The sequence below is a fragment of the Culicoides brevitarsis genome, chromosome 2, assembly GCF_036172545.1.
Source record: "Culicoides brevitarsis isolate CSIRO-B50_1 chromosome 2, AGI_CSIRO_Cbre_v1, whole genome shotgun sequence".
NCBI classification, from domain to species: domain Eukaryota; kingdom Metazoa; phylum Arthropoda; class Insecta; order Diptera; family Ceratopogonidae; genus Culicoides; species Culicoides brevitarsis.
The window spans coordinates 29,462,398-29,481,429 of record NC_087086.1 but is presented as its reverse complement, the minus strand read 5'-3'; the positions used below and the strand labels follow the sequence as shown (position 1 = coordinate 29,481,429).

At 31.8% G+C, this 19,032-nt stretch overlaps 1 protein-coding gene across 3 annotated transcripts in view; it reads right to left on the bottom strand.

Annotated features, from left to right (window-relative positions):
- Nucleotides 1–1,581: 1,581 nt before the first annotated feature.
- Nucleotides 1,582–19,032, bottom strand: part of LOC134832164 (uncharacterized) — a 32,441-nt gene continuing 14,990 nt past the window's right edge. For 2 of the 3 annotated variants that reach the window (XM_063846086.1, XM_063846089.1), the window contains 6 exons: nucleotides 9,954–10,869; nucleotides 9,775–9,895; nucleotides 9,476–9,715; nucleotides 7,624–8,572; nucleotides 4,852–6,909; nucleotides 1,582–3,943 (listed from right to left, as the gene is read on the bottom strand). In XM_063846086.1, coding sequence (XP_063702156.1) covers nucleotides 2,175–3,943; nucleotides 4,852–6,909; nucleotides 7,624–8,572; nucleotides 9,476–9,715; nucleotides 9,775–9,895; nucleotides 9,954–10,869 — 6,053 coding nt within the window. In that variant the 3' untranslated portion in view covers nucleotides 1,582–2,174. Of the gene's footprint in view, nucleotides 3,944–4,851; nucleotides 6,910–7,623; nucleotides 8,573–9,475; nucleotides 9,716–9,774; nucleotides 9,896–9,953; nucleotides 10,870–12,875; nucleotides 13,056–19,032 lie in introns of those variants that run through there. The other variant, XM_063846087.1, reaches the window with a different exon arrangement.

The following is a 19,032-nucleotide window of genomic DNA, read 5'->3' as shown; positions in this document are numbered from 1 at the left end:
AGTAATCAATATATTAATAAAAAAATATATATATAAAAATTATTATTATTATTATGAACAAAATATGCAAATTCTTAAAGAAAAAACACTAAATAACTATCCTTGAAAAATGGACGCTCGTTGTGAAATGCACTTTACTAAAATTATATACTATATGAATGAAAGCAAAAAAAAAATGTTAATGTAATAATAAAAAAAAATAAAAATAATTAAAATTTTAGATTTTAGAACGATAATAAATGAATAAAAAAAAACACACAACACACACACTCACACACATGGAAAATTAAACGAAGTATTAACTAAATAAATAAATAAAGAAAATGATGTTTTAATTAAAAAAATGTTTTTTTTAATAATAATTATTTTTGTATAAAAATTAAACAAGGTGAGTTTTATATTTGTTTAAAAATTTTTAAGTCGAAAAAAACAATTTTTTATATTTTTGATTTTTTGAAATAAAACAAGACACTGTCAAAAAGAATTTTTTTCTAAAAAAATTTAAATAAATATTTAATTTTAAATTATTAAAAAAAGAAAATTTTTAAATTTTTAATAAATATTAAAATTAATCATAAAAAAAAATTACATAATTTAAAATATTTTTTTAACTTTTCAAAATCAATTTAAAAAAAATTTTTTTAAATATAATTTTTTTATTAAATTAAATTATTTTATGAGAAAAATCGATTTATTTTAAATTAAATATTTTTCATTTTTTTAAATATTTTAAAAAATAAATATAGTTTTTTTTAATGAGAAAAAATATAAATTTTTATTTTTAACTCTTTTTCAATATTTTTAAAAATTTAACTAATAACAGAGCACAAACAACACAAAAAATAAAAAAATTATTTATATTTGACTTATTAAAAATTTTTTTTGAAATAAAAATAAAATTTTTGAAAATCTCTTTTCTTAAATTAAGTAATAAAATTAAAACTAAAAATGATTTAAAAAAAAATTAAATTAATTTATTAAAAATTTATTTTTATTTAAAGATTAATAATTATTTAACTTTTTGTCCCAAAAGCTTTTTTATTTAAAACTTTTTTACAAAAATATTTAAATAAAAAAATTTAAATTTTTATTAAAATAAAATCGTTAACAAAAATCTAACTTTTTCAAATATTTTAATAATATTTTTATTCATAATAATAATTTTTCAATATTTTTCCAAAAGTAATAAAATAAAAAATAAAATAAAAATAAAATAAAAATAATAAAAAAAAATTATTGTTTTTATTTAATTTAAAAAAACTTACCTTTTACCTAAAAATTGCCTCCGAAAAAAATAAAAAAAAATATATTTTCATTTTTAAACATATCTCTATTATCTTTCATGAATATTTTCATTAATATTTATAATTTTTTTAATACACATCATGTTGTAATTATATTACATCTCGTACCTTATAAATTTATATCTACATTTTTTCTTACAATTTAATTTTTTTAAAGTAATATTTTTCGTAAAATAATAAAATTTCTTAGAAATTTTGATTATTTCTCCTCATTTATGTTTAATTTTTTTTATTATTATCTTCTATATTTATAAAAAAAATAATAATCATAGGAACAACTTACAGACAGAGTTTTGTATCAAAAAACTTTTTTTAATAAATTTTTGAATATTCTTTTTTTTTCTTTATGTTCTATATAAAAGGTGATATGGAAGACATACATTCAAACTAATAAACTCAAAAAAGACAAAAAGAAAATTTATTTTTTTTACGTATATTTGGCCTTTCTATACATTTCATATTTTTTTTATTATATTTTATTTATTTCGGTGAAAAATTAAAAATATCAAAAATTTTCTATTTTTATCAAAATTTGTTCATTTATAAAAATTTATCTTTTCATCAATACGGATATTTAATATTGATATGCAATTGATTTTTTTATGGGTCGTTTTTTTGTAAAAAGTTTGTCTTTTTTTCTTCTATATGTTTCAAAATCAAAAATTCAAAAAAAAATTATCTCCGTTGTAAAAATTAAAAATCATAAAGGGAAGCTCATGTTAAATATAACGAACGAAAAAAAATTAACAAAAGTCTTAAATGCGCTTATGTTTAAAGTTATACAAAAAAATATCACGAATTTAAATATTTTTCATTTTTTTCTTATATTACACATTAATTGATCTCGTCTCTCGTCGTTGTTTTTTGGCACTACGAGTCATTGTTATGGTGGAAATCCGTTTTGAAGCGTTTCTCGTTCATGTCGTGCATGTTCGCTGCAATGGGTCTCGGCGGTGGTGTATCCAACTTCAAGGGATCCTTATCCGAGTCACTTTCGTGCATCTGAATTTTATCGCCGAACGTGTTGAGGTACGTCCGTTTCAAGCCATTTATTGGTTCTTTTGTGTTTTCCTGGTCGGCATGTCCTTCATCTGCCGAATCTGGGTATTCGCCGTCACTTTCGCCATTTTCTTCGTCCATATTTTCCATGGGGCGTTGCGTGGTATTGTTATTACTTTGATCTGTCGATGCGGAATTCAGTTTTGTGGGGTCATCTTCGTGGATTTTTCTTGCTACTTCGAGTAAACTCGCGAGGGACGTGTCACAATCACTCGTATCGATATTCGTCAAACTAATTCCAGACTTTTCTATTTCCGCATAGAGTCCAATGGGGAGTTTTCCCAAGCATTCGAGACGCATTACGTGCAATTTGCTGCGTAAATGTTTCGCCAGATGCCCATGGATGCGGAATTGGGTGCCGCAATCCTTGCATTTGAAGGGCCGTGGGTTGCTTTGAGACGGAACGCCGAATGTTGAGGTCATCGAGACCTTAGTTTGATGTTGCGCCGAGCGATTATGCTTTTGTAAGTGACCTTGGGTGCGGAATCCTTGACCACAGGGACCACATTTGTACTTCCGTTCCATGGCATGAATGTTTAGATGGAGTTTCAGAGCAGATTGCTTCGGGAAAACCTTCTTGCAAATGTGACACAAGGGACGTCCCTCGTCTTGCATGAAGGGTTTCGCGTCATTTTTGACTTTTTTGTTGACGACGGCGTTAAAAGCGCCCGGACCAACCACTACAGTACGGTTCACGTTGAATTTTTGGGCATCTTGATCACTTCCGCTCTCACCTTCGCCATCATTTTCCGAGGAATTCTTCACATTTTGGGTCAATTTCAGGAATTCCGTCGCAATACTCTTCGCATTGAAGTTCCGCGAGTCATTTTCGACCTTCGGAACTGGATCTTCGGGCATTTTTGGCGAATGTATCGGCGTGACATCCAATTTGACACTACTTGCTGCCACTTCCGCCAACGTATCCATCATCGAAATACCTGGTTCGTCATCAACGACGCGCGGTTGTTCAATCGTTTGAGCAGCAACATGTTCAATTCTTGGATTTTCCTGCATCGGCATCTCCTGACTGCTGTTTTGTTGAATAATTTTCTGACTTTGTTTGATTTTTGTGTCCAACAAGGCGCGATCCGTGATGTACTTGTGCGGCAAAATATTTTGATCTGCCACGAAATGCTCCCCATTTTGCCCGAGGAACGGAAATTTGTCGGTAATTGACATCAAACTTGCCAATTCTGAAGCTGATCCGTTGATGGGCATGATGACGTCAGAGACTTTTGCGGGTTTTTTACGAGCTGCTGGTTCGGGGACGTTTTTCGATCGTTTTGTAAGGTCAATTGGGCAATCTTCAGCTTCAGCTGGAGGTGCAGCAGTTTCCTGTCGTTCGTTGATTTTCACCAAATTAGGATCGGAATAGTACTGTCCGTGAAGGTCGAATTCAGTTTTTGGGGCGGCAAATGTGATAATTCGTCGGCAGGAGATCTCATCAAGACGAGGCGGGTCAGTTTTATCGATGGCAGGTTGGTTGGAGATCAAGTTGGTTGCGGGTGGTGTCATCGATAGGGAAAGCAGGCAACGAGCAGCTTCGTGTTCGGGTAATCGGGAACGATTTTCTTCGTTGTCTGTGGGAAAATTAAAAGAATTTTTAATAATTTTGAATATTTTTGCGTTACAAGAGAAATAATCAGATAGTTTTGTTCAAAATTTTCAAGAAAAAATTTCTTTTAGTAGAAGTTTTTACCAAAAAATTTCATTTTTCTAATTTTTTTTGTTTAAAATTTTTATAAATGAAGTTTATGATGAAAATAGTTTTTAATAAATATGAAAATAATTTTTCAAGAATTTTTATTTTTTTTTTAGTTTTTGAAAACAGAATATTTTTTCCTTTTTTGAAAAAAAATTGATTCATTGGTGAAAATCTGAATTTTCTATTATATTTTGTCTGTTTTGACATTTATTTGATAAAATTTTACACAAAAATTGAAAAAATTTTTCAATTTAAACATTTTTAAAAAATTTGTAACTTTTTAAAAAATTTTAAATTTTTCTTTCATCCAAATAAACTTTTGATCAGTTTTTGACTATTTTTTGCACAAAAGGTTGAAAATTTATCACTCAAATTTTTTTAAAAAAAAGTTATAAACAAACCAAGAATATTTTTAATATTTCTATTTTTTTTTCAAACATTCTATAAAATAAAAAAATAAAATAAAATAAAAAACTTTAAAATAATAAAATGATAAAAAAATTTTATGATTTTTTTTATTAATTAAATTTTATAAAAATTTATTATAAATTTTTTTTTAATTTATTTTTTTTTTAATTTTTATAAAATTTTTTAAAATTATTTTTTTTTAATTTTTAAGAACTTAATTAAAAATAAGTGCAAAAAAAGTAGAAATTTAAAATTTTTAATATTTTTGGTCATAATTTTTGAAATTTCTGAATTTTTTTTTGCCCAAAATAATTTTTTTTTAATCAAACTTGAGATTTTAGACAAAACTATTAAAAAAAAAAATCAAAAACTCACCATCACTTTCGGTATCTTCATCGCAATCGCTGTCATTCTCGTTCTCCGACTCATCCTCAAAGCCCGTCGTCATCGCATTCGCATGTTCTCCCGACCCATTATCCCCTTCACTGCCCTGATACTCTTCATACGGAATTCCCAGCTCAATGCATTTCTTGTAATGCGCCTTCGACTTCATGTGTTTCGTGAGATTTCCCTTCGTTTTGAAGCTAAAATTGCAATTCGTGCACGTATGCGGTCTCTCATCCGTATGCGTCCTAATATGCTTCTTCAACATCGACGGTTTCTTGCATTTGATGCCACACGTCTCACAAACGTACTTGCCTCTACCTCTGCCACGCACATATTCCTCCTCCTGCGTCGCATTTCCGTTATTGGTGGCGACTTGCTCTTCCAACGGCGCAAATTTAGGGAATCTCGTGGGAGCTTCAACAGCCGACACCCGAGTTTCGGTCGATTTGACCAACGTATAAGCCATTTTTTGGGTTTTTGCGATCGTGAATTTACGATTTCGCTCGAATTTGAACGAGGAACGGTAACAAAGCATCACATCAAGCGGTTTCAAGTTCAGAGGATGCGGTTTGCTCTCCGGATAGACTTGCCAGTTGCTGTACATCGATAATTTCGCTTGCGTCACACAATAAGCCGGTTGTGGTTTGTTCACGGTGCAATAAAAGGGCTTCGTGCTGCATTTCAGGCCCAAGTAGGTGTAAGCATGTCCATTGTGGTATTGCTGCACGCAAGTTTTCGACGGTCTCGGGGTTTCTGGCGAGATCAGAGGCAAAGTATTGGCTGTTGGGGTGATGCCATGATGTTGTTTCGGCGTAAAAGTCCCCGGTTTCAACGGTAAACTGCTCGGTCTGAGGAATTTATTTGGTCGGGACTCTTCTTTCACCTTTGGCGATGGCTTGACATCATCTCCGGGCCTCACAATTATCTCATTTTTCGCGATGACGTTCTCATAATTGAAAATTCTCACGTCATCCGAGTGTAATTTAACGACAGAAGCTGCTTTTGACTCTTCCTGGTCGCCTTTTTTGCTCGGACTGATGTTATCAGCGATCCGCGAGAAGTTGAAACTCTGTTTTGGGGTCGATGGAGGTCTTTGTGGCACATTATACCCATCGTCGAATGGCTCCAACTTGATTTGCGGGACACTTCGAGGTGAAATCATCAAATTATTGCTTGGAACGGTACGAGACGATGGCATTACCGGCGTTTTTGGACTCGGCATGATATTTTTGCTCAAATTTTCGACCTTTGGATTGAACGTATTGGGTCCTGGAATGCCCGGAACATGCGGAATTAACTTCCCGCCGTGCATGATGCTTTGTACTTGCGGACTGGAAGTCGTTGTAGCAGGCGGAAGTGTCAGCGGATTATATCCGGTGATCGCATTCAACGGCGGAAATTGAAAATGCGTCTTTTGTTGGTACAAACTCTGCGTTGGCTGCGTTATTGTGAGCGTTGGCGTGATTGTCAGCACAAGTTTCGGTGTCATCGGTAGCTTTTCATGGACTTTTTGGTCTTTTTCGTGCATGGGAACTGCCATGCCGCCCGAATGGAGTCCCGTCACCATCACCGGAGCATTTTCGTTCATTTCATCCGAGTTCGGGGACAGCGACGACATCGTGCCGCCCGAACTGAATTGTCCCATGGGAGATTTTTCCAAGATTTTTACGTCGCCGCCGAACATTTGCATTTTTTCGACGCGTCCTCGCATGTCGTTGTTGTAACGGGCGCGTTTTGAAGCCGAATGCATTTGTTGTTGCTGCTGATAATGGAGCTCTTCGATTTCCGAAAGACTCATTTTGCGTTCGATCACTTGCGAGCCGTGCATTGAGTACATGTCGATGAGGGGAGTTTTGCCGAGTAACGGACCGGGTGAGGGTAAGGGAGCTTGTGTCATTTCGATTAAATTTTTGTGGTGTTGAGGGATGAGATGGAATTGGTCGATGGAAGCTCCTTCAATTACTGGCGAGACATTCGATTGGGTGATGATGATGTTGTCGGGCTTTTGGCGTGAAAGACGAGGTTTGATGATTTTTGCGGGATTTCCTAAAAAAAAAATTAAAAGAAAAAATTTTAAAAAATTAATTTTTAATGAAAAAATTTAAAATTTTTGTCCCATTTTGAAAAAAAATTAAAATTAAAATTAAAAAAAAATTGAAAAAATCTAGAAACAAAAATATATTTAAAAATTAAATAATATATAAAAATTATTTAAAAAAAATTAAAAATATATAAAAATTATTTTAAAAAAATTTAATTGAAAAATTAATTTAAAAAATAAAATTAATTGGAAGTAAAACCTAATTATGTAATTATTTTATTTAAATTTTAAAAAAATAAATAAAAATTTAAATTAAATTAAATTAATTTTCATTAAAAATTGCCTTTTTTGGCATTTTCTCCTGTATTTAATTTTTTTATAATTTAATTTTAATTTAAAATTTTTTTCTTTGATTTGAAAAATATTTATCAAAAAATTGGAAGATTTTTCTCAAAAATATTTTTAAAAAATTAGGTAAAAGTATTTTAATTTTAATTACTGACTGACAATATTTGACTTTTAATTTTTTTTTATAAAAATTTATTTAAATTTTTTTAAAATCTTGAAATTTTTAATTTTTTGAAAATTTTGTAAAAAATATTTTAAAAGCCCAAAAATTTCCAAATTCAGTTAAAAAAAATTTTTTTTTTTTTAATTTGAAAAAATTAATGGGACAAAAATTTCAAATAAAATTAAAAAAAAAATCAAAAATTTCTTACCATGAATCCGCTCAATGACCTTCCCATGCTTATCCAACGAGGCAATATGCAACGAATTCGATCGAATATACTGATGAGGTGATGCCACAGGACTAATTGGCGCACTCTGAGGACCTTGTTCATCGATATAATGTTGCTGTGGCTGCAATTCCAAACTACTTCCGTCACACGCCACAAACTGATGATACTTGAAAACATCCGCATTTTGGAAAACTTTCTTGCATGTCGGACAAATGTACCCCGTTTCGTTCGTTTCTCCCTCCGCCACGACTCCAAAAGTCCTCGAATTCAACAACAAATCCTTAATGATCGATCTTTCCGGATTTTTGGGATGATCCACGACGGGAACTTGTTCCGTTTCTTGCGACGTTTTCCTCGATCGCGGACTATTATCGGGCATTTCCTGCGGTTTTGTCGCCAAATTCAGCGGGACTTGCAACTGCAAGGGCGTTTGTTGCGGCGACGATGGCACATTTGACGGAGTTGCTGTCACAGAAGATGCCGGCGCGGATGAGTTGAACATGATGGGTTGTTGAATAATTTGCACGGAATGCGGCGTCGCTTGCAACGGATGAATGAGCTGCGTGTGCGATTGATATTGCATCTGGCCCGGGGTCTTGGGAGCCACTATCACGATGTTATTTGGCATCGATGCCGGCGATGGAGGAACTGTTGCTGAGTGTTGAATGTTGTTGTTGTTGTTGGCGTGGTGATGATGCGAAAGTTCTCGCGGTGGGATCGAAAGGGAACTTTTGCGCGTGACGTTCGGTGTCGTGTTCGAACTCGAGGAAGAGCCGATGGAGTTGTCGACGGAGATTGAACGATTTATTCCGGTAATTTTGTGATATTTCTTCTGTAATGCCGGATCGACACCTTCGATGATGGCAGCGTTTTGTGAAATTATTTTTTGGATGTGTTGCGTCACGGATTCCGAGACACTTGCACTTAACTAAAAAAAAAATTAGAAAAAAAATATTAGAAAAATAGTGAAATTTAATAAGGTCGATATTAATCGATATTAATATCAAAAATGTTTTCTTTTTATCAATATTTTTTAAAATTATTTTTTTTTATTTTTTAAAAAATTAAAGTATAATATATTTATTAAAAATTAAATAATTTTTTAATTAAATATTCATTTTTAAAATGTGTTTCTAATTCAATTTAATTAAAATAAATTTAATAAAATTATTCAAAAAAAAAATGAAATTTTATCGAAATTAAATTTAAAAAAAATTAAATTCGATTTGAGAGATTTTTTTGCCTAAATTTGATGGAAAATATATTATTTTAAGACAAGAAAACTAATTTTATAATTTTAAAATTTTTAATTTAATTTAATTTAATTTAATTTAAATTTTTAATTTAATTTAAATTTATTTTTTTTATTTTATTTTATTTTATTTTATATTATTTTATTTTATTTTATTTATTTTATTTTATTTTAATTTTTTATTTTTTTTAATTTTTTTTTTTTTTGAATGATTTTAATGCTAATTGACATTTTTTCATGCTTTTTCAATTAAAAAACATCGAAATTGGTCAAAAAATTGTCAAAGTTCTACTTATTCAAATCATTAAATTTTTTAATTTTTTTTTTTTTTTTGACGAAATCTGCTAAAAAATTGCAAATATTAAAAAAAAAATAATTTAAGCTTGTAAAACTGGAAAAATGAAAGAAATTTTTGACTTTTTAATTTTTTTGAACTAAAATTTTGATCTTTTTCATTAAAAATATTGTAAAAAAATTCTTAAAATTGAAAAATCTCATGTAAGATCTTAAAAAATCTTTAGAATGAAATCGAAAACATTTTTAATTAACTTTTCCGACCCAAACGCAATAAAAACTCACCACAAAATTACTTGCACCCGGCGGTTTGGATTGAATGACACTCGGCGTGCTCGTTGTCATTGTTGAGGTACTAATGGTTGGCACATAAGATGACGAATCTTTGTTCGACGCAACTTTCGCGGGCGCCAATTCCGCCGCTTTTCCCGGATACAAGTGAAATTTTGGCTTGTACGGCTTATCCATGGATTGTTGCGACAAAGGACTCGACGTTCTCTCATCCACGGGCGATATTCGTCGCATCTACAAGACAAAAATATTAATTGTTTTCAACAAAAACTCCAAAATTTATTAAAACATACCAAATCTAATCCACTATTACTTGTATCCTTGTCAGTCGTTTCCCCATCTGAACCGTACGAAGCCATATCGTCATCGGGATGAGGTTCTTCACCCCTTTCGCGGGACATGTGAGCGCGAGATCTGAAAAAAAATCGTTTTTTAATATTTTTTTTAGGAAAATTAAGAAAAAATGGCTTACTTGAAATGCTTGTGCAAGTTACTTTTGGTCTTGAATGCGAATCCACACATTTTGCACGGGTACGGACGTTCGTTGGTATGCGCTCGAATGTGTTTCTCCAACACCGATGGCTTTGTACAAACCAGTTGACAATACGGGCAAACATGTCGGCCCGGCGTCGATTCATTTTGCGGATACGACGACGGATCTTGGTGACTATTCACGATCATCAGTGCCGGCGGTCTCGAATTTTTGCCGTGATTGTTGTTCATGAAGGTTTCGGGCGAATTTGCAGCTGCCGCAATTTTCGCGTCAATTTGCTGCACTTGATGATGCGTCAACTTCTCCTTCGTTATTATGTAATTTTCGTACGCCGTCATCACTTGTGGCACAGATTTCGCGTTATTACTACTACTACTACTGCTATTGTGGGGTGTCATTGTGTGATTTTGCACTACTTTGAAATTGTTTATTAAATTATTGTTGTTCGTATGATGATGACTGTTATTGGCACTTGAGAAACTATTTTGTTTGGAGGAATTCTCGTACGATGACGATGACGACGGCGGCGTCGGCGGTGGAGGCGCTTTGTCCTCGTGTTTGTTGTTATTTTCGAAATTGTCACTTGTTGCACTCGCGATTCGCTTGAATTTCTTATGCAGGTACTTTTGATCACTGTTGAACGACGTTAAGGAAGATGCTTGTTGTTGTGGCGGTTGCGGAGGTTTCGCCATCGATGGCGGCATTTCCGTTGAATTTGAGACGCCTCGCGATGCGACGACGGCAGACGACGATGATATATTGTTACTACTACTACTGTTATTGTTACTGATAAAAATATTGGTCGACACTTTGCCAGCATTTAAATATGTATCACTTGATTTTCGCTTTAGTGTTTCCATCACAGATGGCTTCTTACTGCTATTACGACCAGAATCTGCAACGAAAAGTGAGAAAATAAACAATTAGAAATAGTTTTGTGGACGAAAAAGCGAATGAATGAACGGAAACGTGCCACGCTCGTAAAAAAGTTCCAAATAAAGAAATCAATTGCCAGTTAACGCCAAAACTTTTTTCATTGACTAAACACTTTGCAATGAGTTTCTCAAATGTACATTCATTCATTTTGCTAAGCTTTGCATTGAACTTGAAATAAAAAGTAAAAAAATCTGTCGAAAGCGCATTTTTTTCCAATTTTCTTTGAAACTAATAGGATTTTGTCAGTTTTTCAGCTCTTTAAAAATTTTTCAGATTTTAACAAATTTTGACTCGAAATCTTGTCAGTTTTTCAAATTTTAAGATTTTAATGAAATTTCTAACTAATTATAACAAAATAAATTAAAACTAACTAAATTTAAAGAAAATCTAAACCCTTCAGCTCTTCATTAAATTTTCAGCTCTTTCAAATTTTTTAAGACTTTTGTCAAATTGAAATATCAGATATTGTTAGTTTTCATGAATTTCATGAAATAAAAGTTAATGTTGATGAAATAAATTATAATTTTAGAATTTTTTAGATTTAGGTTATATTTTAGCTCTTTATAAATTTTCAGTCTTTTTAAAAATCAAGAGCTAAGTTTTCAGCTCTTACAAAAACCTTCAGTTTCGACTTCACATTTTGTAAGTTTTATGAAATATTTGACATATTAAACTAAATTTATCACTTTAAGATTAAAAAAGTCTCAGTTCTTCTTAATTTTTTTTGAATAAGAGCTAAGTTTTCAGCTCTTCAAAAATTTTCAACTTTGACTTTTAAATCTTGTTAGTTTTAAGAAAAAATTGTCATTTTTAACTAAATTAATCGCTTATCAACTTAAAAATTTAAAAATTCTCAGCTCTTGATAAACTTTTAAACAAGAGCTAAATTTTCAGCTCTTTAAAAAAAATTTAGATTTGAATTTTAAATCTTGTTAGATTTCATGATTTCTTAGTTTAAAGTAATTTTTAGTTTTTTTTTTAAATCTTGACTGATTCTTAGTCCTTCAGAGATTTTCAGCTTTTATTCGATTTTCAGCTCTTTAAAAATTTTTCTTTTTCAGCTCAAATTTTGTTAGTTTTTTGTAAAAATTTTAAACATAAAAAATAATTTTTAAATTTTCAAAAAATTTTCAGATTAAAAAAAATTTTTTCAGCCCACAATTGAATATTCATAACAGACCAAAAACCCGTTCAAATCGCTCCATTTCTTTCAATCAAACTCCCAACAAATCACGAATTCCATTCAATTCACGATTTCATGCAAAAAATGTCGCGTCACTTCATTAGACGACGCTCTCTGAATGTTGATAACAAAAGCACACAAATTAAAAAGTCTTCCACCAAAATAAAAATAAATTGTAAAACAAACACCATGACGACGACGATATATTTGCAAAAAAAAAACTACCATTTATCAAAATTTTGATAAGATTTTTCACACACAAACATGAAGTCACTTTTGTCGTTTGTTTTACATGCTAAACAAACGGATTAACAATGTCAAGCACGTGATGTTCGAAAGAACTTCTTAGAAAATTGTATGTATGGCATTAATTACCGCGCAAAAGGAGAAGAGAAGCAGCTTCGCGAAATTCGTTATCATCAATGAACTTTCACATTAATTAATTCTGATTCTACAACTTTTCATGTGCGATGTTCGTCTGACGTAATTTTATGTTATTATCAATTATATTGTTATTATTGTGTGTTTTGTTATCATCCGAGCCGCGTTGGAAGCCGCCTGTATACAATTTTTTTTTCTATTCAGTAACAGGCAGAGTTTATTATCACTTGTATTTATTTTTAATATGTTTTTTATTTTGCTGGTGCCGAGACACTTTGTGATTATTTTAAAAGAAAACATCTTTTTCAAGCGTCCATCAAGTCACAATGACATGTAAATTGATAAAGATTCTAACAAATAAGGAAAGGCAGCCATCAGCGAGCGGCACGACAAACACTTACATGGATTCCCTCGACTATTTATTTTTATTATGTACATCGAGTTTGCTGTATTTTTTTTATAAATGACTAAGTTGTAATGAGTATTTAGCAATCACTCGCTTTTCTGCTTATTTACATCGCACGCACGAACGAGGCACCGTGTTGTATTAAAAATTAGCTAATATATAGTAATAAGTGACGTCAATGCTCGTCTCTCTCTTGTATTTGAATCAATTTATATTTAATATTACACAAAAAAAAAAAATAATAATTAAAATTGATGACCGACGACAACGACTTCGCTATGGAAAGTAAACTAAAAAAGTGAATACTTCAAGTCTATCCGGAGAGTCGTCTACTAAAATATCATCAGACTACGACGAAAAGGAATATACATATATGAATACATGTATTTATTATTTTCCATAGAGCGCAGTCGAGTAGAGCTGCTCTGAGTAATAACAGATAACAGCTTAATCAAATATGTGTTTTGATTATATTGGGGTCAGTAGCGGCGAATGTTCTGGACTTTAAAGTTCGACATTATCGCATTGCGGAGAAAAAACTAAGAGATTGTCAAAATGTTTATCAATCGGTGATTAACCGATAAGATATTGTTTTGGGGAATTCTCCATTCTCCGAAATTAAGTCGCCTCCAATGATACGACAAAAAAATCTTACTTACTAATAAACAAATAAAATAACCGACAACGACTCTGTCGACGACGACGACTAAGCGGCATCACACATCATCATATGTGCAAAATGTACTGGCAAACACCATTCGCGTTGCCTCTATAAATATAAAATTCAATCACTCGCGCATATTATTTGCATTACTCGACAATTTGCTAGACTGACACACAGCGCTTTATTTTTTATTTCTTGTCTTTATTTATTTTAAAAATTTTTATATTGCAGATAACACAAACAGAATTTCGGTCATCATTCGTTTTTCATTAATTTAAAATTTGTATAAAATTCACTTAAAAGTTTAAATAGTACACAAACCTTATCACTGATTATTTATTGTACTCTTCTTTCTCCTATTACTACTATAAAAATATGTTTATTTATTCACGTCCGGCAAATTTATTTTTTTTTTCAAACTACTTCGTTATGGAATTTTACGGGGTATACCAGAAATAAAGTCGCGACAAATGTACGAAAAAATTTGTATTTCTTATCAAAAAACAGGCGATTCTCGCGACACTAATCTAATGAGCAGCAATTTTCCGCTTAATTATATTAATATTATTTCGCTAGACGACACTAAAAAAAACGACACGACGACGACGACGATACGCGACGACTCACAGTGAGATATTACCGTAAGAAAAATATTTCTTTTGTTGTATATTATTCAACGATGATGATAAAAATTTTGTGTACATAACGCAATAGCGATAGATACTCAATTGACAAAAAATATATATATTTATATTAAAAACGAATAAAAATTGTCAAATGACGAGTTTTTGAGAAACTACCCGGCGGTTGCTTGTCGTGTCGTCGTCCAGTAATGGAAATCAATGAATACAAACCGGCACACAGTTAATAACAGGCACTAATCATTTGTGTTTGTACAAGCTTTTTTTTCATAGGTTTATTATCACATATCATACGTGTGTTGGTATTTTTTTATTTTGTTGTTCGGAAAGTATGAATTCCAAATAAATTTGAATGGCGAATTGCGTGAATATGAATTTTTGAACGAGACAAAAGCACATTCTCTTTCAGATTAAAAAAATAAGTATTTTTATATTTGTCTAATGGGTTTAAAAAAATATTTTAGCCCAAATTATGATATGCATAATTTTTTTTTCATAAAGCTTTTAGTTATCTATCGTTATGAGACTGATTTTAATAAGTCTTGGCTGCCAATTTTTAAAATGTCTTAACATTCTACAAAATTATCCATAAGTCATTTACTCTACTCAGTTCTTAGGCAGAATCCAGGTTCAGTAAAGTTTTTCGATTTTTAAACACTTCGGTAAAAATTATCTACAGGAGGACTTTGAATACATTGGATAAATTTTTATTGTCGTTTCTGTGCCATGGTCAGGTTTTGTGATAATCAAACACTAATCATGCTCTTATTTTTGCCATTAATGGTATACCTAAAGAGCAACTCCATGTTTCAATAGAAGGATGTGGTACGTTAAACATCATAAACGCAAAAAATCTGTTGCCTATGTTTTCGTTTGGTTTCATCACTTAATTATAACTTGTCATTAGTTTCTTTGACTTCGTATGGAGTACTTAGTTTCTTCGTTGCTTTGAAATGTATGCTTTCTGTTTTTATGGTAACATGGGTTCGGGGCAATCCTTCTAAAGCTGTATTGAGATTTACTTGCTGCTTGTGTTGCAAAATTTTTCATTGTCATTATATTCTTATTAAACAAATCAGGTATCTACTAGTTTGAAAAATTAACTGCTTGTAAGTCGAGTAAACTAAGTAGCTTAACACTTTTTAGCTTCATATGACTTTTTTTTCGATTGTCAGTAAGTCTTGTCTCTGCGATGTTCTGTTTTACATTGACTCATCCTAATTTTGGAAAAAAAAATAATTAAAATCAAATTTAAAAAAATTACCTTTCTTATCAGACAGACACCTCCATGGAGCCAAATTCCTCGCATGCCATGCCAAAAAAACGCATAACCACAAAAAATTCGCTAAACATTCATACATGAGTGAGTGTCTTCATCACCATACGACAAATGTGTTCGTCGTCGTCGGTTGTCGTCATGTTTTTGTACAGTCATCGCCGCGCGGCTGTTCATTAGGTATACCAACAAACTGAATGGAATCTACTCGTTCTTTCATGCTACGTAATCTTATATTTCACACACATTTTCACAAAAAGCGGTGCACAAACACATCCATCTATCTATCTAACACATTATTATTATTTTATTATGGAGAAACCACTTCATTCATACAACGCGACAAAAAACTATATACGGAGAACTCCGCACATTACGTATAATATATTCGAGAATTCGAAGAAATAGAAGTAAATATAAACAAATGTTGTGAAAGGAATTGAACACACGAAAAAAAAAACTACGTAAATGTGTAGAAATTTGTCGTCGTCGTCGTTGTCGTTCGTGGAATTAAAATTTTTGTGGAACTGTTAACTGAATCACCACCGTTTACGCCGTAGATTCGGTATTGTCCATTTATTTCGTTCGCTCAATTGAGGAATGATTTAAATTAAAAGCCTAGACAGCAAATAAATAATTTATCCACACATTATAATGAGGTGACTTTTCTTTCGTACACTTATTTATATTTGCACACGACGATGGAATTTTTTGTCGATTCCGGTGCTTTTTATATAGGGCAACGTCTTTTTTTTTGTTTATTTAAATTTTTATTGCAAATTATATTGATTGAACCACAAAGTTTATTTTAAAAATTAAAAAACACGCAAAAATCAAACGAAAATGACTCCACCAGATGTCTGTATGCACGAAAAAAAAAATAGAAGTGATAGAAGCTGGTTGGCCTTGAGCGTACACATTACGTAGAAAAAAGTATTTCATTTATGTAAATATTATAAAATAATACAAGATCCGACACCAACGACAACAACTACTACCTATTATTATTTTTATTATTATTAGTTGGGTTCGTACATCAAGTACGGCGTTCAATGTGCATTGCAATCAAGTTTTGCGCTTTGTAATTTGCTAAACTACGAAAAATGACGTAGTACCAATATTTACTATTATTATTCGCCATGTAGACGACTTGCAAAGTCTTGTTGGCGATGATCGATGCATATGTTATGAAATTCGTTCGTTTTAAATTCCACATCGGATCAGGTCAGATTTACATCAAAAACCGGTGTGATGTGATGATGGTTGGTTTGGTACAAAAAAAAGAAGGAGAAGTGTGGATGAACTCGCGAAAAAGAAAAATAATAAACATCCTCTTCGTTTTGGTCTGTCTCTCATCACATCGCTTGTCGCCTGGTCAAACCGGACCAACTAACTCTCTTTTCTTCTAGAAGACGACAGGAGAAGAAGACAGGTTTCAAGATTTTAATTATATTTGTTAACGTTTTATTTCACTCACTCACTCAATAATAATAATAATGAGATAACAAACTTGTTTCAGCAAAAAAAAAAAAGTTATTTAAGTGATAGCCAATCACTCGCCACTGGATGAGGAGTTTAACTAACGAAGCGATACTTGAACGGTTTTCTCGAGATCACAAGATGTCGAGAAGCACGTAAACAAATATAAGAAGAAAAAAAAATAAACAAAGTATGACTCAAAATGACTTACATCATACGATCGCGTTGATTTACAATCCGAAGTTCAAGTGATGATTACCTGATTTTTCTCGCCTGCTAGTTTGAAATTATTTTCTCAAAGCAACGGAATTTGTGGTGAGTATAAATATTTATTTGTAAAGTGTCGGGACTAATGATTGTTTTGAATAGATATTTTTGGCACACATCACAGCGCTCGCTATTTTAATGTCCAATCCAAAAATTGTTTTTTTTTCGCTAAAAATAACGACGCATACCTTTTAATAAAAAATATTTCAAAGACGATCATTTAGAATTCTTGTAAGTAAAAATATTCCGCAATTTTGAATGAAAAATGTGTCGTTTTTGTCACCTCAATGGATTTGTTTGTTTGTTTTTTATTTTAGAGATCATCTGATCATAAGTTGAGATCACCGCGGGAATTTGAAATTTTGACCGTTAATATTTTTCTAAAAGCTTAAAAATCTAGACAACTAACATCAAGTTTGCTATCTATAAAACACTTAAACTGGCTAAAAGCGATGAAAACCTACAAATTTCCTTGGAAGAAATTTAAATTTAATTTGCACCTTACAGGTGAGAGAGAAATTTTTAATCTGAATTGGCCCAATCACTGTGTGTTTCTCATTTTTTAACTTTTCGTTTCATGCTTCTTGTTTCATCCTGTGATCACTCTAACCAAATAAAACACTCCAACTGGGCCTGAGGGAGGACTATGATATTGTCAATGTCAACGGATCAAATGGCGCACGACCAACAAAATTAAAATGTGAACGAAAAGATGAGATTTTTTAAGCTTTATGCTTTTTCCTCCAACTACAATGCTGTAATCTTAATTTGATGAAATAAATAAAATAAACACAAGGTTCTCAGAACAATATTGGAAGCTAAGCGGGAAGACAAGAGATGGAGACGTAGATACAACTTCGAACATATTCCTGATTTTATTGGAATGAATTTCTTCAGCAAAGCCAGATTAAGATTAAGCTTTATACTTTGAAGCGGAAAATGATGCTCAAAATTCCATCGTCATATTCGTCAACTTAATTCTATTATGCCAAGTTCGCTATAATTGGCATACGATTCAACTAAAATGACGTTCTTCAACAGACCAAAGCCAAGTAACTAGACAAGGAGACTTCTTGTAAACTTTTAAACTTTTTGATTAACGTCCAGATCATTTTGAGGATCTAACGTTGACAAAAAGTTCAAACTTCAAGAAGTCACCTTTTTGTCTATCTTGTCACTTACAAAGCATTCATTGTCCATTGCAATCCAACCTTATCTCTTTCGGATGTTTTTGGTTTTCATTATCATCGAAAATAACACAATCCAAAGTCCATTCCCGTATCAACTACTCTATAAATCTCTCTCAAACAACAATTTCTTCTCTCACTTTCGTGAAACTAATAGCGCCAAGCCATGACAAAAACAAGTTCAAAATATGGAACGCGCAAAAGCTACTTACTTACAAATTACTTTACATCATCATCATCATCAAATCGCCACTAAAGTGCCCCTAAAGAGATAAGAGTGTCGCGTTGATAAGATTTAAAACTGACGCTTTTCTAGACTTCTGCTACGTCAATTGTTCCTTTTTTTGTGAAGCTCGCAACTTTACGACGAAAAAAATTGCAATATCAGTAAATTAAAAATTAAATTGTATCACGCCATAATCGTTGCTCGTCGTATTCGTGAGTCGTCGTCGTTTAATTGATAAGAACACACAATTTTTTGATGACATTTCTACTAATAAATACACTTCGGAACACTGGAAAAGTGGCGGTTGATAAGATTTGACATGATTAATCACGTATCAGTGCTCAGTTATTTACATTATTCGTCATTTTATTTGTGTTTATTTGAATAAAACGACGAATAAAAAATCTGTTTA